General features: G+C 58.5%; 1 protein-coding gene across 1 annotated transcript; it reads left to right on the top strand.

Annotated features, from left to right (window-relative positions):
• The first annotated feature begins 7,312 nt into the window (after positions 1–7,312).
• On the top strand, positions 7,313–19,217 carry ADAMTS15 (ADAM metallopeptidase with thrombospondin type 1 motif 15). Its single transcript, XM_075442426.1, has 12 exons — positions 7,313–7,379; positions 7,491–7,547; positions 7,897–8,126; positions 8,325–8,531; positions 8,645–10,366; positions 14,972–15,104; positions 15,438–15,605; positions 16,051–16,334; positions 16,610–16,787; positions 16,898–17,079; positions 17,697–17,872; positions 18,284–19,217. The coding sequence occupies exons 1-12, from the start codon at positions 7,313–7,315 to the stop codon at positions 19,062–19,064; spliced, it is 4,185 nt and encodes a 1,394-aa protein (XP_075298541.1). The 3' UTR covers positions 19,065–19,217.
• Positions 19,218–21,930: the final 2,713 nt, after the last annotated feature.

The following is a 21,930-nucleotide window of genomic DNA, read 5'->3' as shown; positions in this document are numbered from 1 at the left end:
CGCCCGGCCCGGCTCCCCCGCAGCCTCCGCGCCGCCTCTATTTATACCGGACTCCCCCCCGGCTTTGACATAAGAGGGTTATTTTTGATCGCTGTTTCCCCCCCACCCCCCCCGCTCCCCTCCCCTGCCCAGCCGGAGCCTGGGGGAGGAGGAGAAGAGAAAGAGGAAAAAAAAAAAAAAAAAAAAAAAAAGGAGAAGAAGAAGAAGCGGAGAAGGGGGGAGAGAGAAAAAAAAAAAAATTAAAAAAAAACCAAACCCAAACCAAACCACCAACCCACTTTTGGATGCGATTTGAGGCCAATCAGGCGCCGGGAGCCCCGCCTGCCTCCCCAGTGTCAACCCCAGCCCGTTGCGCTCCCAGCGTTAACCCCTTCCCGCCCGCCGGGGCCCGATCCTGCCGCCGCCGCCGGGGCTGGGGGAGGTGGTGCTGCCCCAGGGGTTGGGGTCCCCCCAGCATCCCTTCACTGTCAGCACTGCCGGGGCTGGGGGAGGTGGTCCTGCTCCAGGGCTCGGGGTCCGTCCGTCCCCCCCACCCCACGGGGGTGATTCTCCTCCCAGTCCCCCCAGCATCCCTTCGCTGCTGGGGCTGGGGGAGGTGGTTCTGCCCCAGGGGTTGGGGTCCCCCCAGGATCCCTTCGCTGCCGGGGCTTGGGGAGGTGGTCCTGCCCCAGGGGTTGGGGTCCCCCCCCCTTACCCCACGGGAATGATTCTCCTCCCAGTCCCCCCAGCATCCCATCACTGCCACCACCGCTGGGGCTGGGGGAGGTGGTCCTGCTCCAGGGGTTGGGGTCCCCCCAGCATCCCATCACTGCCACCACCACCGGGGCTGGGGGAGGTGGTCCTGCCCCAGGGGTTGGGGTCCCCCCCCTCCTTACCCCACGGGTATGATTCTCCTCCCAGTCCCCCCAGCATCCCTTCGCTGCCAGGGCTGGGGGAGGTGGTTCTGCCCCAGGGGCTGGGGTCCCCCCAGCATCCAGTCCCCCAGCATCCCTTCACTGCCGGGGCTGGGGCAGGTGGTTCTGCCCTAGGGGTTGGGGTCCCCACCCCACGGGGGTGATTCTCCTCCCAGTCCCCCCAGCATCCCTTCACTGCTGGAAAGCACCAGGCCTTTGCTGGCCGGGGAGCATCTCACCCCATCCTGCAGGGCAGAAGCTGCCCCGGGGAGGCTTTTTTGCCCACGTCAGGGACAGAGAGGGCTTTGGGTGCCGGGGAGAGCTCCAGCAGTGACAAAGATGAGGAAGTTTCCATGCCCTGAGCAGACAGCTGGGTCCACATGGGTTTTCCTCTGGCTGGAGTAAGGCAGCGAGCTAAAGCAGGCTTGGGAAAGACACCTGTGAGAATAAAACAACGCAGCCAGCATTGTCACTTGCTTTATTTTTTGGGGGGGGAGTGTTGTGTGACTTCATTTAAAACCCAAATCTCCCTCGTTCAGACGGAGTTTTTCTTCCCATCCTCATTCCCTTGCCACGAGTGAAACTCCTCTGGGAGTATAAAAGTCCCAGGCTGTAAAACTAAGTAGCTACTGCCGTGTGCTCAGCGGTGGCAAACATCAGGAGACGGGCAGAAAAACGTTGTCCCTGGCTGGGAACCCGCTCAGCACCAGGGAATAACCAGCTGTCATGGAGAAAGGGAAATTACTGCTTATATATTGCTCCTTCTTTCCTCTCAAAGCCCTCCTTCCCCATTAGTTCGTGAGATTCCTGGCCTCTGGAGCGCCCTTTGTGCGGTGCTGAGGTATCCCGGGATTTCCATGCCGCAGTCCGGTGGGTCCTATCCTGCTCCGTACCCTGATTTCCTAAACCTTTTACAGGGTGTAGCACACGCTCAGGACCAGGCTCGTGCTCCTTTAACCTTGCTGTGGATGCAAAGCCCAAGCACCAGCTCCTCTACACTGTGGGGATTTTTTTTTTTTTGTTTTCCCCTTAGGCTAACCCTAAAAAGATCAGAAAGGAGGGAAAGCAGCATTTGGCACCTCGGGATTCCTGGGAAACCAGAGTCTGGCCGTGGCTGAGCAACAGGGCACGGGGTTAAAGGCTGCTCTCCCTTTATGTGAGGATGGATTTACATCTGCCTCTCTATTCTTATCTCCACTTAAAGGCCACATCCCTACCTATACACATCCCTGGCTCTAAATAGCAGCGCTGCCCTGGGGCCAAGGCTCTGATTACTTCATCTTTTTTAAGGGTGGGTTTTGCCACCCTAGGAGGGGAGGAAATAATAATTTGAAGAAAAGCAGCCCCAGGCACGGTGTAGTTTGGGCTGGGACATCTCCCCAGGGCTGCGTATCGAATGCGCTCCCTCGAGACCCAGCGCCTTGGCCGCTCTCCAGCTCCGGCCACAGCCCCCTTCTCTGCTGGCAGGGACCTCAGCCCCGGCTGGAGCGGCTTCTTTGTAGTGGCCAGGGTGGCTTTTCCTCCTTCCACAGCTTCACTGGCCTGTGGAGAAAGCACAGTTTGCATTTTAAAATCAGAAGGTAACCTCCGAGGCAGGACCAGGAGCAGAAAGCGAGCCCGGACTCTGCCTCCTCCACCCCCAAACCCCACCAAAGGTGCCTGCGTGAGCAGGCATCTCACCAGGCTTCGCTTTGCCACGGGAGGGTGGGCGAGCAGAGGTGGTGGCCCTGCTCTGAACTAGGACAGGTAAGGCTGCAGGCGAGCCTGGGCACGTCTCTCCGACAGGATGCAATTTATTCCCGGCTTTCCGCTCTCGGAGCCGCGTCTTTGATCTCGGAGGACACGCTCGCGTCGTAGCTTGAAGGCACCGCTGGTTTTCATTAGCAGCTCGCCCTGCAAACGGTAGCTGGAATTCCTCGGAGCCGATACGAGCCTCGCCGGGCTTGTTACGAACCAGCTCGGAGGCGCGCTGGGAGACGGCAAAACCTCACCTGGCTGCCCCTCTGCGTCTCCTCCCAGCAGACGATGAGGCACCCCAAGATTTTTCGGGGTCCCTGCTTCTCAATCCCCGGCTGCCTGCCGCCCGAGGCTGCGGCTCTCGTGTCTGTGGGGCTGTCTGGGCATGTGAAAGCCATTAACTCCCCAGTCGCTGCGATTTAAAGACCCTTTTGATCAAATATCTTGAAAAAAAACGTCTGCCCCGCTCCCCTCCGCACTTCCCCAGCTCTGCAGAGCCAGGCAGCGGGCAGCTCCCTCCCGCAGCCTTCCCGGAGGGCGAAGCCGCCCGGCACCCATCTCCCAGGGGAGTTTCGGCTGCCGGGATGAGGCCCGCGTCGCATTTGCTGTTCCGGCTCTGCGGCAGTGAAATTTCCCCATTTCGGGGTTCTCTGGGATGCTTTGCTGTGCCCTCCTTGCTCTGCAAACGGGAGCACATCCCAGTTTGCAGTGCCAGGCTGGGGTTCTAGGTATTTGCCTGTTTGCTTCGCTCTCAGCCCGGTGAAAAAGGATTTAGAAGAATTCTTCGAGCAATCAACAAGGCAGCTAAAAGCTCAGAAAAAAAATATTACCACTAGATGTCAGTGCCGCCCTACACTTCGTGATGGGAACCCCGAAATCCATCCCTGCAGCAGCCAGAGGAGAACGAAGGGGTCCTGCAGCCAGCTCAGACCCCACCTGAGGTCAAAACAAGCAATTCCACTAATTTTCCTTTTAAAGTAAGCAGGTGGGGTGAAATCTCTCCCTGAAAAGCAGCTGGGTTTTAAATCAGGGCCCTGGCCTTGTGTCCTGCCGAGTTAGGGTCAGTAAAACCACCTTAGCTGCAAAGGTTGGTGGGTGAGATTCAGGGCAGAGGTTGCCCGCCTTAGATTTGGATGAGAAGAGGAGATTTGGGCTTCATCTGGAGCGAGTGAGAACCGCCAAGTGAATTAAGCAGCGAAATGTGCCGTCCTAGCATAAATCTGCAATCACTGCATTGAACACCGCCCCGTGACCACAGCTACAAGAGGCCCCCCCCCCCCCCCTTGCCTTACCAGTGGTCTTTATTCAGCATGTGGTATCTCAAAACACTCAGTACCCCAGAAAAAGACTGGCTTTTCCTTCCTCCTGGTGCAATATTTGACCCCGCCGGGGCAGCAGCCTGTCCCTGGAGACTGCACATCGATGCCGCAGGAGGTTCGGCAGCTGTGAGAGCGATGCTGGGGGAAGCCAGAATTCCAGCTGGGTCCCCTAAACGCTAGGAAATCCGCTTTTTTTTAAGGATTTAGGAAAGAGCAGGGACAGCTAGGCTGGGTCTTGGTTTATCAGCCAATGATGCCGCCTCTGAAAATTCTTGGGGCCATCGACCCAGCGTAAGCTGGGTCTGCCGAGAGCAGAGGGCCACAGTTGTGATTTGATTTGATTTAAATGGGTTGGATTTGATTTGAAAGGATTCTACCTCTGATTTTTAAACCACCTTAAGGCGCCTCCGTGTTTACTCTCTATTTTTAATTGCGTTTTGATTGGTAATGCAAACCATCGCTTTCATTTCATACCTTGCTTTTGCAGAGCAGGAAAGTGTCACCAGAGGGCAACCTTGCCTCAGGGTGGTTTTGGAGCTCCGGTTGGGCGCAGGTGTGGCTGTAAGGGAAGGAGGTTCCTGGCTTCCCAAAACCAAGGGCTAAATCCTCTCTCCAGCTCTTCAGCCTCCTCCCAGGCTTTGTGGCTTCTCTGCTTCCCAGCTGGGTCTGGAGACCTGCGAGTTGTCCCGAGACGGGCGCATCAGGAGAAGAGCCTCCAAGCATCCCTTGGTCCTTCCACAAAGCCCTGGCGAAGCTGTGTCCGACCTGGGGTCAAAACCTCCAAATTTGACGGAGACCTCCAAGCCTGACCCCGGGCTGCTTTTCCTATGAACCAGTCCCTAAATAATGCCAAAAAAATATGGCAGATTATCGTGAAAACACACTTCTCTAGGAAAAAAAACCCCCATATCTGTATCCCCCCTCCTCCCTATTCCACTCTTGCACGGTTTAAGGGCTGACAAATAATAAATGAACTTCCTAATGGCTTGCCTGAGTGACGAGCATCCTCGGCAGCCGGCTCGTGAATCTCCATCGCCCCGGGTTTATTCCAGATGTGCACAATTGTGACAACCTTTCAGGCTCGCCCGGACCTGCAGCTTCACCTTTTGGGAAGCGTGGTGTCTTTTACGCAGCTTTACTTTGTGTGTTTCTAACACGGGCATCGCACAGAGCTAATTAATCAAGGAGAGACCCTGTCCCAGGCAGGTGGGTACAATATAGAGCCGCCTAGTCCTGGGTCATAAATCTTCAGGCTGAAGATGTGTGTGTGAACGAGAAGAAACACGTGATGCTGGGTTTGGGGGATGTGTGGGACCATCATCTATCTCCTCTAAATTTCCACTTAGTGTTTTGGAGCATCCTGGAAGAAAAACCTGCATCTATCTTCCTTTATAGAAGAGAGGGCCTTAAGTACCAAGGGGGTTGAAGAGAGAGGGGAATTTTAGATGCTTTATTGGTATATGAACCATCAGCAACCCCAGTACCTGCAATACTGGCTGGAAATCAGGCAAAACTGAGCCTTATGATTTTTTCAGCATACCTTGGTGCTCCCAGATCGAAGGTGCCAGATGCCAGAGGTGACGTTATGCGTCGGGACCATGCGAGCAGGCAGCAGAGATGCTCCCACGCCAGGAGCCATGAGATGAGGCCCAGGCATCCTTCTCCCGTGCCGCCCATGCATGGAGGGAGTGGGCTGATTTGATTTTTTGCTGCGTTGCGCATCGATGCGTGCTTGGAGATGTTTGAAGCACAGATCCTCTCCTCTCACCAGGCAGGTAAAGGGCTGCTGCCATCCCTGTTGCGCAGAAGAACTGCATGGGAAACCCAAGGCAGAGCATTCCATCCATCCCCAGTCGCTACCAGAAGAAATCCAATTAGATTCAGCATCTTCCTGGAGCAAGGATGAGGCCGGTTTTCGGTTACAAAGCCCGCCACGCGCTCAGGTTTCTAGCGCATCCCTCCCTCAATGACCCTACCTAGACCCAGCCAGATTCATTTTTTTCTTCCTTTCCTGGAAAGCCTCCTAACAACTCGCTTTGACTCATCTTCGCTCCCTGGAGAGGTTCCTCCTTCCTGCCCGTGTGGTGGGGAGTTGGGAGAGCACAGCCTGAACTTTTGGGTGAGAGCCCAGGCCTCCGACCTGCCAACCTTTCAGCCGAAGACAAGTGAACGGCTTGCGACGCCAGCTTTTCCCTGCCTACAACCTTTCCACTCTCTCGCCTGGAGCTCTCGGTGTATTTAAAACTATTTCTTTTGTGAACTGGGACGTTTGGGAGATACGTGAGGTTTGGGGTTGGTTTTTTGGCTTTTCTTTTATGCCTAACTTTGCACCCTTGGCATCGCAGCGACGATGGAAAAAAGGAAAGAAAATCACTTGTTGCTGCCCAGAGCCACTTGGGATGAAGCAGGAGGAAGATGAGAGAAGGAGGGTCTGCACCGCAGAGCAGCTCACACTGTATTTCAAGAACAAGGGTGAGACAGGTTTTACCTTAAAGTGGTTTCTAGGCAAAAATCAACATGGGAGCCGAATTTATCTTATATACCTTAACATACCCGATTAGCCGCAGCTGCTGGGTGAGGTCCAAAGGCATCTTCCATCTCCATTCCCTAGTTACCCTGCGGTCTCCTTTAGGTCACCTATATCCAGCTCATTTCCGTTAAATCCAGGTGAACTACAGGGCGTGAAGAGCAGCCAGATTCAGCCCCAAGCACCTGGGAAGAGGTGCAGAGTGAGACCAAGATGTTATCATGGGCCGGCTGCCTTCCCGCAGCTATAAAGGGCTGCGGGGCGCAAGGAGCTGCTGGGAGGTCCCCCAAGAAGGGACCTGCCTGCTCTCTCCTGGCCCTGACCCTCTCATCTCACAGCTGTAATCTGCCCCTTCGTGTTGGCAGGAGACACAGCAGTGACATTCCCCTTTGGCTCAAGAGGGATGTGCCGTGGAGTCAGACGCGTCCCGAGGAGATGCCACAAGCCTGGGACTGCTCAAGGACTTTGTCTGGATCCTCTCTGGTGACAGAGACTGGGAAAATCACTTCTTGTCCTTGAGCTAGAGGAAAAAGAGAATAAAAAATCTGCCTCCCTTCTCGCCTGGTCCACCCCTTCGCTTCAACCCCAAAGATGCTGGCACACCGTTAATGTCACGGGACAGCACGAGTCCAGCTAAAACTCAGCGTCTGATGGGATGGAGCGGGTCTCAGCTCAGGCAAAGCCAAACCGCTCGCATTTTCTGCCTGCTTTTCCCCATCAGGAGGCAATCAGATGTTCCCTGGGCTGGAGGTAAAGTCCTGCCAGTTCGGTTTAACTCATCCTCTGCCGCTGGAGAAGATCTACCAGACGGAGGGGCTGGAGCTCCTGGGGCAGCAATGACTAACCCTGGCTTGATGGCTGCTAGGCTGGGGTACTTGGAGCCAAGATGCTCTCATGGTGTACGTAGGGACCTTCTTTCTGCTCCCTTTCCTATCTGCTCCTCACCGGTATCTCCGCAAGGAAGAGACCCCCTGAGCTCTGGCCTGCAAGGAATTCTGCTGTGCTTTTCCCCAGCGCTGAACACCAGAAACTGCCTGAGATGGTGCAAGCACTGCTGCCCACCCATCGCATGTGAAGGCAGCGAGAATTTACTGTCTTGAAGCCACAAAGAGCAAACAGAGCAGACGTGGGGATGGGAGGAAGCACAACGGCCTCCCCGTCCCGCTCCGGAATACAACACGGCTTTGAAAATCAGCTTCACTCCCAAAATGTCCCCAGGAGCCACCGGCTCGGCCCAGAGCTGGGTGCTGCTGCTCTAAGGTGGCACCTCCAGGACCTTCTGCCACCCTGGGTGCTGCTGTGGTCTCCGGGATAAACTCGCCCCGTTGAACAGTGACGTGGGAAGGACAAATTCCCTCCTGCACCAAGAGATGCCCAACACCGTGTCCTTTTCCCCTTTCTGCCCATTCTCTCTTTGCAGCCCTGTCGACATCCCCGGACACATCGCACTTTGGCCAGCAGACAGAATCCCTGATTCACCGAGCCCGGCGCAGTCAGATGATTCTTCTGGGTCACAAGTTCAGCTGCGAGGCACACGACCGAGCAAACCGCGGCACGGGGAAGCGCTGGCACCGCAGCGAGCCAGGCTGCAGGCTGCGGGCTCTGGGTCTTAAGCAACAGCCTTGGCTTCTATTTCATCATGTGCACAAGGTCTTAAGCTGTGCGTGCAGCCTTCGCTGAGGCTTAAAATCACCTCTAAACCAGCCTGTCTATGGGAAGGGCTTAATTTTACCGTTAAACAGTCCTGGAGCGCTGGAAAGGAGCGTGGGCTGGGAGGACATGCAGGACCTGGGTGCCCAGTCGTAGTTTGGGCACGTTGCTGAAATATCCATCCTTCCCTCCGGGCAGAAAACCAGCTTGCGTGGAAACAGAGCTGCTGCGGGGGAAAAGACCCACGATCCCACGCAGGATGAGACCCTTCTACCTCCCGATAGCACCAGCCGCCCCAGCATTCTCCCTGGTCACAGGTACTGGTCTGTGATGACTGCTGGGCATGGGAGGATTCTTATATACTCTATATTGTGTCCTGGGGTCTCAGAGGAGGGGATGGGATGGGTATGAACACCCGTCGGTGCTCCCTTCGGCGGCCCTGGGGATGCAGGGGGTCCTGAGAAGTGGAAACGGCCCCTTTGCCCCTTGGCTGGAGCCACCCAACGGGGCCGGGGTAGGGCGGCGAGGGTCCCCGCGGGGAGCAGAGCCGTGGGGTGCCCCTGGTCTGGGGAGGTGCAGAGGGTGAGGCCGTCGGGGCGGCGTTTGGCCGGGGTGGCAACTCCGAAGGTGGGGTGCAGCCCGGATCCCCTGCGAAAAACAGATTTCGAGGTTTCGGAAGACACCCCAGAGCCAAACCCTCCGCTGCCGAATCGCAGGACCCCCCCACCGCCCTCGCTTTGCTGCACTGTCCTAAACACCAGCGTGGAGAAGAGGGGACCTCACACCTTCCCTGCGCACCCCTGCCCCGACCAGACCCCCCCCCCCCCCCCCCAGCTCCCCAATCTTCGTGGATGGGACCGCGGAGCTCCATCCCTCCCCTCCGCTCAGAGCTGGAGGGAGCATCCCCGGAGTGGGACACACACACACACAGCAGGGACCCCGCTGCCAGCACCCACTGGAAGAGGGGTGCCCCCCCCTCGTTCCCCCCCCTCCCGCTGCCGACCCTCGCCCCGGGCGGAGCGCGGCTCTCCCGGCCCCCGGTCGCGGAGTGGCTGCGGCGGGGCCAAGCCGCGCCCCGTTCCCCCCCGCCTTCATCCTCCCCCCCCTTCTTCATCCTCCCCCCCTCCTTCGCTGCCGTTTATAAACCCCAAGCGCTCCAGAAGGCAGGTAGCGGCGGGGCAGGCGGCTCGCACGGCCGCTCCGCGTCCCAGGAGGAGGAGGAGGAGGAGGGAGGGAGGAAGGGGGGGGCCGGCTCTTGCTGTCTCTCTCCCCCCCCCCCCCCCTTCCCGACCCCCGATGCCGTGAGCCCGGCCGGGACGATGCCGCTGCCTCCGCCGCTGCCGCTGCTGCTGCTGCTGGGAGCCCCGGGGCTGAGCCTGCCGTCGGGGGGTCCCCCGGGGGACAGCGAACTGGTCACCCCCCTCCGCCTGGACCCCGACATCAACGGGCTCCCTTACTTCAGGAGGGGTCCCGCCGAGCCCCCCCGGGGCGGGCAAGCAGTGGTTTTCCAGCTCTCGGCTTTCGGGGAGGATTTCTACCTCCACCTCTCCCCCGACGCCGACTTCATCGCGCCCGCCTTCGCCGCCCGGTACCTGGGGGTCGAGCCCGGCGCCTCCCCCCCCCTCCGCCACTGCTTTTATTCGGGGGATGTCAACGCCGACCGGGAATCTTTCGCCGCCCTCAGCCTTTGCGGGGGGCTCCGGGGGGCTTTCGGTTACCGTGGAGCTGAATATATCATCAGCCCTTTGGCCGGGGGGGCAACCGGCGGAGCCCACCGCCTGCAACGCCGCAGCCCCGGCCGCCCCGTCGGGGCCGGAGCATCCCGCTGCGCCGTGGGGTCCGGGCTCACCCCCGGGGTGCTGCAGGCGTTGGACAAGTACCGGGGCCGCGGAGGTGGGAAAGGGAACCGGGCCAAGAGGTTCGCCTCGGTCCCTCGTTACGTGGAGACCTTGGTGGTGGCCGACGAGTCCATGGTGAAGTTCCACGGGGATGACCTCCAGCACTACCTGCTCACGCTGATGGCCACGGCCGCCCGCCTCTACAAGCACCCCAGCATCCGGAACCCCATCCAGATCTCCGTGGTCAAGTTCCTCCTCATCGGGCAGGATGACAAGGGGCCCAAGGTCACCGGCAACGCCGCCCTCACCCTCCGCAACTTCTGCGCCTGGCAGAAGAAGTGGAACAAGGTCAGCGACAAGCACCCCGAGTACTGGGACACTGCCATCCTCTTCACCAAGCAGGTGGGTGCAGGGGTGGGGGGGGATGACCCGGTGGGGCTGTCCTCGACTTCAAGGAGCCCTGCACGGTGCTAAGGGCTCCTGCAACCCCTCCGGTGCACGCTGGAGGAGGTTGTGCCTGCTCCCCCCCTTTCCCAAGGGACCCTCCACCCTCAGACACCGGGGCTGGGGGCGTGGGGGGGAGCAGAGGCGTGGAGCAAGACCCCTTCACAGAATCACAGCATAGTCAGGGTTGGAAGGGACCTCTGTGGGTCACCCCGTCCAACCCCCCTGCCCAAGCAGGGTCACCCAGAGCAGGCTGCACAGGACCTTGTCCAGGTGGGTCTTGAATATCTCCAGAGAAGGAGACTCCACCACCTCCCTGGGCAGCCTGTTCCAGTGCTCCGTCACCCTCAGAGTGAAGAAGTTCTTCCTCGTGTTCAGGTGGAACTTCCTCTGCTTCAGTTTGTGCCCATTGCCCCTTGTCCTGTCACTGGGCACCACTGACAAGAGTCTGGCCCCATCCTCCTGACCCCCACCCTGCAGATACTTAGAGGCATTTCTAAGGTCCCCTCTCAGCCTTCTCTTCTCTGGGCTGAACGAGCCCAGCTCTCTCAGCCTCTCATAGGAGAGATGCTCCAGTCCCCTCCTCATCCTCGTAGCCCTCCGCTGGACTCTCTCTGGCAGCTCCTCATCTTTCTTGAACTGGGGAGCCCAGAACTGGACAGCCCTTGCTGTCCTCTGGGCAGGTTTTGGCCAGCAGCTCGGAGAAATCCCTCCCGGGGGGGGTGAGTGAGGCCGGGAGGTGTGCGCAGGCAGGTTGTCCCCACGGGCAGAAACCTGCTGCTCCATCCCTCGGCAGCCACATGCGCAGCAGCCACCACCTCGAAACATGAGGTCTGAGCCCAGAAGAGGAGGAGCGTGGCCCCTCTTCCCCCCTTTCAGGCTGGGAAGAGCTCACAGTGTCACCTGCCAAGGGAAAAAATACCTCCTCTCCCCACTTCCTCTGACTCATGGTCCTCCTGAGAACCTGGACCTCTTCACCACACGTTGGCCGCTCTGCGTGGACCCGGTTCAGGGCTGGAAGAAAAGCACAGCCAGCTCTCGCAGCCCTTGATGAGGAGGCCAGAGCCTTCCCCCATCGCTGGCCGCATCCCTGCGGTGGGAGAGGGGCTTTGCCAAGCTGCCTTCTGCTCGCCTTGGGCTATGAGGGGTAGTCGCTGCGCTGGGGTGAGCTCTCCATCCTCCCGTCCCGATAAAGTGGGTGACAAGCGGTGACCCCGCCCTGCAAATGCTCCTCCTCTTCCCTGCTGTCCCATCTCAGCGTGGGCATCGGCGCGGCATCTGGCTGGGGTGCTACAGCCTGCACCCCCAAATTGCAAATGGGAGGGGAGGAAGGACCAGCCCAGCTTGGAGGGGACTGCCACCTTCCACCGACTCGTGTGTCCTCCTTCCCTCATCCCAGAGGTCTTTGGATGAGGGATGGGTGGGGAACTCCCCTCGACAGCAGGGAGACCATTCCCAAAACGTCTTTCCAGGTCAAGCACTCTTGGGTGGGAAGGCTACAGCGTCCAGCTCGGTTCCGCTGCCCCTAGCCTGGGGTCAGAGACGGCTGGTGATGGCCTGGAGCAGAAATGATGCTGTGCGGGACGTGTGAGACCTCGTCCCACCCGTCCTCCTTTCCACCAGCTCCGTCTCTGGTGGAAACCCGGTGAAGTCACCGAGATGCATGTGGGACCGAGTCGATCCCAGAGAAAAGCCGTGGAATCAAGCCCGGGCTGCGTTTTTTTACACGTTGCTAAACCATCCATTCCTGAAATCCCAAGGCAAGCTCGGTGCAGAGGCACACGGTTGAGGAGACATCTGCCTTCCTTAAGTGCATCCATCTGTGGTCCCCTGACACCCTGGAGCTCATCTCCTTGCCAAAAAGGCTGTTACATAAGCCCCCGACTTAAATTTCATCCCAAGCCCGGTTGGTGGGCAGTTTCCAGTTGTGTCAATGAGCTGCTGATCAACGGGGCTGTCCTCTCCTTCCCAACGTCGGTCGTGCTGGATTTGCCTTTGGGGAGCGACCACAGCCGTGTGACCTTCACCTTCCTACCCGAGCTGGTGCTTTCTGGAGGGTCCTGCAGAGCATCCACCCTTCAGCCACACTCCTGCCTCTTGGGAATAGCATAACACGCCACGGTGAAGGGCTTGGCCGTGCTTCCCACGCGTCCCAAGCCCTGACATCCCACCAGCAAGGGTTTGCTGAACATTTCTGGCCTGCTGCAAAGCCAAAGCAACATTGCACTGAGGAACGTCTGGCCGTGCAGCAGATGCTGCGGGGGGATTCAGAAATCCACGCTCTGCAGCTCAAATTTTTTTGGGTTGCCCTGGACACAGGTGGGAAGCCTCCATGGTAGGGAGAGTGCTTACGACCTGGCCTCTGAGTAGGCGAATTAATGCACCGGCCACAAGGATCCCACCCAACTGACCTGCGGAACATCTTGAGAAGTTCGCAAGGGGATGAAGGAAAGCCCTGGAAGTGCCCACGGGTGAAGGTCAGGCTGGCAGGAGAACCATGATGGTACATCAGGCAGGTCGCTCGCAGCTCCTCGGCGTGGTGCGGGGGGCACGGGGCGTCCTCCCCACCTTTGGGCTGGCAGTGGGGGGTAGCGGTGATGGTGAGCACGCCGGGCAGAGGCAGAGCTGGCCCTTTGCATGCCGCTGTCCCACCTTGAACCACTTGCGTTTCTCTCTCCTCCCTTCCACACCTCCATCCTTGCGTTTCCTTGCTGGACCCCCCCAGCAAGGCTGGGGGAGGCATTCGAAGGGGGGTCAGAACCCCTTGTTAGGGCTCAGAGGTGCTACCCAGCCTTACAAAGCTGGGGGGGGGTGGGAGGTGTTGGGGAACACCCCGTTAAGAGCCACCCATTGGCGTATCCCCGCGGACGGCCGGCGAGGTTCAGAGCGAGAAGTGGGTCAGTGTGTCAGCGCAGGTGTTGGGCCAAGAGCCAAGACCTCGCCGCGCCGGCGAGGAAACGGCGGCTCTTCAAAGAACAGCGAGCAGCCACCTCTTCCCAGTGATGCCATGTCCCCCCTCCCCACCTTCACCCCCAAACCCCCAGCGCTGGGACAGTCACAGGGCGCAGAGCACGGGCTGGGGGGCTTGGGCGAGCTGCATCCTTGGGTTAGCTCAGCCCGGTGGTGGCTCTTGGTGGCATTTTGGAGCAGGGGACGCTGCGCTGGGGCTTGACAGCCCCGTTGAGTCACCTGTGCTTGCTAGTGGTGGCCCTGCCACCGGGGACGTGGACTTGCCGCCTGCTTGTCCCTGCCAGCATCGATGCGTGGTGGGACCAGGGATGCGGCGGGGTCCCGGCCGACGAGGAAAGCTGTTGCAGAGCGGAGAGTTGGACCTGGTTGTACGACGGGGTTTTCCACCAGCCGTGATGGCCGTCCCATCCCCACGTGTTCCTCTGCCTCGCCTCTCCAGAGCTTGCGGTCTCGTCTCTCTCCAGACTTCGTAGCCACAGGTCTCCTGTTAAAGCCATCTCGGCAGCGGCCGGGGCTCTCTGAAGTCGTCGGGACTGTTGTTTACCCACGGCCAAACCTGCCGGCGCGGGAATGCCTTCGGCTTGGAAGCCTGGCTGGAAATGTTGTCAGAGCCGCTCACGCAAGGTTTCGAGCAACCCAGGCGCTTTGGCTGGGTGAGCGCTGAGCATGAATCACGCTTATTTATAGCCTGGGAGCGCCCGGCGAGGCCCTGGAGTTTTCTTTTCATGTGGAAAGCTGCTCCCTGCCCCCTGCACGCTCGGCCGGGACGGCACCGAGGGATGGGAACCATGCTCCCAGCCCTCCCACGCCACCGAGACATCCCAGCAGGGGAAGGGAGCGTCTGAGGACAAGGCTGTTGCCAGGCTGCAGCAGCGATGCATCTTCAAGCAGGGACTTTTTCTTTGCATGAGGGCCTTTGGAGCCCAAAGAAGGGCAGATCCACCTACGATGGGACCCTTCCTGTCCTCTGTCCTGGCGGCATCTACGTGGGATCTGGCCATCCTCAGGCTGGGGGTGGAAGGCTGGGCTGGTTCCACCTTCAAGCTGGGCTTGGTTGCTCCTCAAGGGACGGCTGTAGAGTGTCTTGGAGAGACAAGAGCACTTACCTTAACCTTGGGAACCTCTAGACCTGGTCCAGGGGCTTCTGGTTCCTAGGAAGAAGTTGAGAAATGAGGCTGAGAAACGGGTCGGCTGCGAGCCCAAGGCCAGGTGCCTTCCAGTTCACCTGCCTGGGTCCAGTCCTCGAGCTCGGGCTGAAGAACTGGAGCCAGGCTGGCTCCTCCGTGCCGAAACCAGCTCCTCCCTGGCCAGAGGAGCTGTTTGGGTGGGAAAAGCTGTCGCTGAAGGCATGGGAGGATGCTACGTGCAAAAAGCATCCTCAGTGGCAGGGTTAAATGCAAACTTTTATTGCCCAGTCCGGGGCAGGGTGAGGTTTCCAGCCTCTGCATCCTGGTGTGGTCCCCGTCCCTTGGGCTGCCTCCCCCCAGAAGCCTGGGATCAGCTCCCTGTGGAGTGCCAGGGATGGGGTGGGCATGGGGACCCGCGATGCCCGTGCTGGCCCGGGGACTAACCCCTTGCCTCCGTGCCTCGTAGGACCTGTGCGGTGCCACCACCTGTGACACGCTGGGGATGGCGGACGTGGGCACCATGTGTGACCCCAAGCGCAGCTGCTCCGTCATCGAGGACGACGGGCTGCCCTCGGCTTTCACCACCGCTCACGAGCTGGGTAAGGCTCCCCGCTCTCCTCTTCCTCTCGGGAGGAATGCCAGGGTCTGGCCAGGTTTAAAATAACCCTGATTTCACCCTCCGGAAGAGCAGACAATAACCGGTATCCAGTGATGGGGAAACTCCACCCTGGGGCATGAGACCCTCCCCGAGCCCGGTGGGAAAAAGACCCTGAGAAACCAAAAAGGTTTTGCTGTTGTGGTTGCGACCTCAATGGGTTTCCAGGATTCGGGAGTCTGTGCCTCAGTTTCCCCCATTGCAAGAAGCCATGAGGGCCCTGATCTGCCTGCTGAGCCAGGTTATTCACGCTGCCTCCCCCTTGTCCCTCTCCCAGGCCACGTCTTCAACATGCCCCACGACAACGTGAAGGCCTGCGAGGAGGTCTTTGGCCGGCTGAAGACCAACCACATGATGTCCCCCACCCTCATCCAGATCGACCGGGCCAACCCCTGGTCCGCCTGCAGCGCTGCCATCATCACCGACTTCCTTGACAGCGGCCACGGTGAGCCCTCCCGCACCCTCTTACCTGGGGCATTGTCCCGTGGGAGCAGGATCCGTCCCTGGGGATGGTTACTGGGAGAGGCTGATGGGCTGTGGAGCAACTCTTCTCCCCCTTCTGCAAACAAATTTAAAAGGAAATGGGGAGTTTGGTAGCGTTTCTGCACTGCCTGGGCTTCCTCGGTGCCCTCAGCAGTGACACCTGCCCACCAAGGGCAGTGACATCTGTGTCACCAAGGGATGCAGTCCCGCAGGTCTGGGATGCAGCCGACCTCGAGGGCATCCCTGGGGTAGCACCAGGTCCCACTGGCAGCGTGCGGCTGGGATAGCTTTGGCCAAATTACCAGCAGCCACCCCTCACCTCCCTGCAGCGATGCTCTCCCTCCCCACACCGGTCCCTCCAACCCCCCCAACGACCCAGTAGATCCTCCCAATCCTCACTCCCGCAGGAGACTGCTTGCTGGACCAGCCGGCCAAACCCATCCCGCTGCCCGAAGACCTGCCGGGGACAAGCTACAGCCTGAACCAGCAATGCGAGCTGGCCTTCGGCGTGGGCTCCAAGCCCTGCCCGTACATGCAGTACTGCGCCAAGCTCTGGTGCACGGGCAAGGCGCGCGGGCAGATCGTCTGCCAGACCCGGCACTTCCCCTGGGCGGACGGCACCGGCTGCGGCGAGGGGAGATTCTGCCTGAAGGGTGCCTGCGTTGAGAGGCATAACATCAGCAAGTATAAGGTGAGTACCTTGCGCCACGAGAGCTGAAAAAACACCCCGCGGCGTCGCTCCAAGTTTTCGCGTGGGTGCTGACTGAGTGATCCCATGGATGCTGGGGACCCGGCAGGTGACCTTGATGTGAAAAGAAATGGAGGTCCCTTGGGTATTGCATTTTTCTCAAGGAGAAACCTGCCCCGGGCAGGTTTAGGGGCAGCTGGCAGAGGTTTTGCTTGCGAAGGGATGGCTCCGGGTCCAGTGAAGGGGATGCAGCATCTCATCCCACCGCATCCCCGCAGGTGGACGGCGGCTGGGCGAAGTGGGGTGCCTACGGGCAGTGCTCGCGGACGTGCGGCGGTGGGGTGCAGCTGGCCAAGCGGGAGTGCACCGACCCGGTGCCTGCCAACGGGGGTTCCTACTGCGAGGGCGTCCGTGTCAAGTACCACTCCTGCAACCTGGACCCCTGCCATGCTGCAGGTAAGGTGCCTGAGCTCGGCTTTGCTCGTGGTTGCGTGCATGACCAGTAACAACCCCATAAAACCAGCGCTGGAGGTCCCTGATCCCACGCACATCCCTGTTTCTTCCAGTACCGGGGAAGAGCTTCCGTGAGGAGCAGTGTGAGGCTTTCAACGGCTACAGCCACAGCACCAACCGCCTCACCGCCTCCGTCTCCTGGGTGCCCAAATACTCCGGCATCTCGCCCCGGGATAAGTGCAAGCTCATCTGCCGGGCTAACGGCACCGGCTACTTCTACGTGCTGGCACCCAAGGTTGGTGAAGGACCCCCGGGGTCAGCATCGGGGCTGTAGGATGACCCTGGAGATGAATGGATTTTCTTTGTCTGGTGGGAAGCTGGTGTTAGATGAGGTTCTAGAGGAGAGGAATCCACCAGGCTGGTATGAATCAGCGTGGACATTCCCACTTACCTATTTCAGGGCTGGAGTTGGTCCGTGGAGGGTCTTCCTCTGGGTCTGTAAAGGTGTCTCTGCGATGTGCCCATAGTCCTGAAATAGAGGATGGTAATTAGGATGCTGGGGAAGCGATGCATGTGCCGGACAGGGCAGGTGGCCAGACATGGCACAGAGCAAAGTGGTCTTCGCTGTCTCCCCAGTGCAGCCTGATCCTTCTTCCACTGATACAACAGAAAGGGCAGAAAACTATGCTGATGCAGCAGAAAAGAGACACAGTCCTCTCCCTCTTGTCTCAGAGACCCTAAAAAGCCTGACTGCAAAGCAGAGCTCGAGCAAAGGGTGACATGATGCCTGCTGGCATCTCCTCAGGACCTGTGGGATGGATTTGGGTGGCCCCAGGTTGGAAGACTGCGGTCAGGGTGTTTGTGGGATGGCACAGAGAAGTGCAGCAGCTTGTTTTGCTCACCCTCGTGCAGGTCGTGGACGGCACCCCTTGCTCCCCAGACTCCACCTCAGTCTGCGTCCAGGGCAAGTGCATCAAAGCCGGCTGCGACGGAAAGCTGGGCTCCAAGAAGAAGTTTGACAAATGCAGCGTGTGTGGAGGGGACAACAAGAGCTGCAAGAAGGTCTCAGGCTTGTTCACCAAGCCCATGTAAGTGTTAGGTGACCATGTGCCCTTCCCCTTTTCCTAGCTCTGCCTCTTGGGGTGGACGCAGGAAGGTCTTGGAGATGGCGATGGGGGTTAAGTCCATCCCGAGCAAACTCTCTTGGTGCTAGTGTACATCACTGCATGGAGACCTGGCCTAGCTCTGAAGAGAAGCAGGACACATTTAATGTGCTATCAGCTTCTGCTGATGGAGTAGTCTCCAATACATCCATACTGTTGAGCCAGAAGAGCTGAAACAGCTTCTCATATCTGGGCGACCTCAGCCTAGATGAAACTCAGCATAGTGAAAGCGATCTTCGCGGGAAGGAGAAGATAACCTTAGGGGTGGGAAGGTCTCAGGGCTGTAGCGGGATGTCCTCTGCCTGACGGCCTGCCGTGCCTGCTCTTCTCTTCCAGGCATGGCTACAACTTCGTGGTGGTCATCCCCGCGGGTGCCTCCAACATCGACATCAGGCAGCGGGGCTACAAAGGGCTGATCAGCGACGACAACTACTTGGCGCTGAAGAATGGGCAGGGCAAATACCTGCTGAACGGCCACTTCATCGTCTCGGCAGTGGAGAGGGACCTGATGGTGAAGGGCAGCGTCCTGCGGTACAGTGGCACTGGCACTGCCGTCGAGAGCCTCCAAGCCTTCAAGCCCATCCAAGAACCCCTGACTCTGGAGGTGCTCTCCGTGGGGAAGATGACCCCTCCTCGAGTACGCTACTCCTTCTACCTCCCTAAGGAGAGCAAGGAGGACAAGTCCTCCTACAAGAAGGAGGGCAAGACCCCACCGGACCTCAATAACAGTGTCTTCAGCTTGTCCAACCGCTTGGATGGTGGAAGACCCAGCTACAAGCGTCCCTCCTACAAGTGGGCGGCGGGCGGCTGGGAGGCTTGCTCCGTCACCTGCGGCGATGGCTTGCAGAAGCGTTCGGTGGCCTGTCGTGACTCCTACGGCCAACCGGCCGCCGAGTGCGACGCGGAGCAGCGACCGGCCGACGTCCGGCTGTGCGGGGAGCCCTGCCCGGCGTGGGAAGCTGGACCTTGGTCTCCCTGCTCCAAGAGCTGCGGTCGGGGTTTCAAGAGACGGGCGCTGAAGTGCTCGGTCCCAACCGGGCGCCTGCTGCCCCGGGAGAGTTGCAATTTTCGGAGGAAGCCACAGGAGTTGGATTTTTGCACCCTGAGACCATGCTGAGCGGGTCAAGGGGTGTCTGCAAGGAAGGGCATGGTGTCCCTCTGGCTGGATGCAGCCAAGCACCAGCCAGGGATTGGGAGAAGGGAAGATGTCCATAGCACATATCCAATAAGGGAGGGAGAAAGAAAAAAAAAAAAAAAAAAAAAGGAAAAAGGGGGAAGAAAAGGGACCTGGGTGTGGGGGACAGAGCACGCATACCCCATGTGCCTGGGCGAGACGGATTTTACAGACCAGGTCGCTCAGAGACAGAACAGGAATGAACATCTACCTCGAAGCTGCCGAACGATGCAGAAACCCACCGGCGGAGGCTGGGAGTCGGGGTGGGGACGGATGGAAACGATGGGGCATCGCTGCCCGGGGTGTATCCGAGGACAGGCAGAGGGATGCCCCGAAATTGCACAGTTGAAGCCTTCCCCGGGGCCAAGCCTACCTCTCCCCTCCCCGGACTCCCCCAACACTTGTGCTAAACGGGACCAAAAGGATTTAGCAATGCAACGATGGCAAATTATACTGTCCAACCACCAGCGTGATGTGGTGCTGGGGCTCACAGGGACTGATGCTTCCAGGGCTTGCTGGTGACCAATTCCCAGTCTGGGCGGGCTAGAGAGCCCCAGCAGCATCCCCGGGCCAGGCTGGAAGGTGGTGGCTTTATTTTCATTTTCTCCTCGTGTTTATGACCTGACCAGTGTAGATTTCATGGTGCTTAACTGTATTTTTTAACCTCCTTCCTCCCTTCCCGCTGGACGTAAAGCTCACGTAGCAGGGACAGCGTTATCCCCAGTGAGCTCTCTCACCTGGCTGAGGTTTTCCTATGGTGCTTTGGGATGGGGCTGTGCCGGCATCCAGCGCAGAGCTGGATGCCCCTTTACACCCCGGTCCAGGGCAGGTTGTAAACCACCCATCTGAAGATTTTCAGGGCTACAAGGGATCACTATGGACCCGAGATCTGAACTGTCACTCCAGAAAAGCAACAAGCAACTGTACTGTAATAGCACAGCACGGTGCCATACGGGGTCAGACGCAGCCCCACGAGTCACCGGTACTTGACTCCGCTCTGGAAATGGTGCTCGCTGCTTAATGGGACCAGTACGCCGTGCCCAGGCATCCCACCTCCCTCTGCCCTCCAACCTTTAGGCCAGGTCAGGTTATTTTTCCTCTGCATTAATCCCCCAGAGATATCCCGAGCTGAACTCCAGCAGAGCTGGGAAGACTTCCCTGGCATTGCTTTCGAGCTGTGGGAATGGAAGATAAATTAGAGTCTTGGGTTTTTCTGGGGGAAAGAGATTCAGTGGGCTTCAGAAAGAGGGAGGCTGAGCCTGTTGCTGCTGCAGAGCATCCACAACCAGCTTCCCCCTCCAGGGTTTTGTGCGAGGGTTTATTCCGTACCTCTGATGGTTATGTAGCATCGTGCCCGTTGTGGTCAGAGGCTGTCTTACCTCAGGCACTGCCCTCGTCCCAACGACCCTTTAACGCATTGTTTAGGGCTCTTGCTCAGATCCTGCCATCAGGGACCATTTCACTTTTTGCTTTTCCCACTGATGAAGGTGCCTCTTAATTAATTAGCTGGGACTGTGAGCAAGCCAGAGTCTCTGGGTCGAGCTGTGCCATTACTGGGATCAGCAGAAAGGACAGTAGGGACAGAGACTATGGGTAGGCAGAAGATGCTGTCTCAGCTACTAGATGCTTGGAGCCTACCTTACTTGCTTGATCCTGTGCGGGTATAGTGTGGAAACTCCTTGTGCCCTTTGATCTGCTCCAGAAGGTCTCCAGCTGGGGCAAGGCTAGAAAGATCACAAGAAACAGGACTGAGGTAGCACAAGGGTTTCCTTGCTAGACCTTTCCCACCAGCTTCGCAAACTCCTCGTGACAGTGTTTGCGGACCCATCCTCCCTGGATTTATGCAATGCCTTTCTAAACACAATAATATTTTGAGTCTCCACGCTGCTCGACAGAGCCAGGAGCAGATGTTGTGGTTGCTCCGCGCAGCAGGGGACGGGATTTAATGTTTTAGGAAATCCCTTCCAGGTCTCCACTCCCATGAACATTATCATCCATTTTCGGAGGGTTTTCCCTGCGTAGCCAAGCCCGCCGTGCTTTTATCTGGGGACAGAGCTCCGAGGAGCTGCCCTTTCACATCTTGCCATCCAACAGCTGGTTTCCAAGCCACCTAGAAACCGTCACCCTCGTTCACGGCCAGGGAGGGGTGAAGGATGGGGCCAGAGGGATTTCTTGTGTTGTGGTTCTTTTGCCGAGTGTGCAGCAAAAGGACGGAGATGCCGACCGTACTGGCTGCTTTGTGTATACCATGTATACTAAACATCGATCTCTGCTGTTTGTGCATCAATAGCAAACCTGAAATAAAACTGTATTTAAAGTTACCTCCGGTGCTCCGAGGAAAACGCTTGCGCCCATGTTGTTTAGTCAGTGGCTGCAGAGCACTTCTTGCCTTGCTGCGATCCCAGCCTCAGCTCATTAATGGAAGGAAAAAAAAAAACCACACCCAACACAAACCCCACTTTGAAAGCTGAACAAGGTTTATTCTTACTTGCTTCTGCTACAGGATTTGTCATTGGTAAAAAACCCCCTTCTGCAGGAGCCCGGTGGTGGATCAGTCCGTGCAAGCCCCGGGGCTCGCCTGCACTGGGAATTTAATACACGAGGCTGGTTTGCTTTAGCCTGAGAGCAGGATGCTCTTTTATCAGGGCAGCAGCAACATAGGGTTAAATGGATTAATGGGAACTGGAACAACGCTCTCATATCCTGGAACAACCGTGTCCACGCATGCCCATTGTCCGGGACCATCGCTTCCCGACATGCTATTCCAGAGTCATCCGCTCCGCACGCGGCCAAAACCTCGGTCTCAGCC

The sequence above is a fragment of the Opisthocomus hoazin genome, chromosome 24 (genome assembly GCF_030867145.1).
Source record: "Opisthocomus hoazin isolate bOpiHoa1 chromosome 24, bOpiHoa1.hap1, whole genome shotgun sequence".
In the NCBI taxonomy this organism is placed as follows: Eukaryota; Metazoa; Chordata; class Aves; order Opisthocomiformes; family Opisthocomidae; genus Opisthocomus; species Opisthocomus hoazin.
The sequence above is the reverse complement of the archived record's forward strand: the minus strand, read 5'-3'. Positions and strand labels throughout refer to the sequence as shown.

Coding starts and splice junctions, on each gene's coding strand:
- ADAMTS15 (XM_075442426.1), top strand. CDS start 7,313: ATGACTAACCCTGGCTTGATGGCTGCTAGGCTGGGGTACTTGGAGCCA. Junction 15,105..15,437: donor CACCACCGCTCACGAGCTGG/GTAAGGCTCCCC, acceptor TCCCTCTCCCAG/GCCACGTCTTCAACATGCCC. Junction 16,335..16,609: donor ATAACATCAGCAAGTATAAG/GTGAGTACCTTG, acceptor GCATCCCCGCAG/GTGGACGGCGGCTGGGCGAA.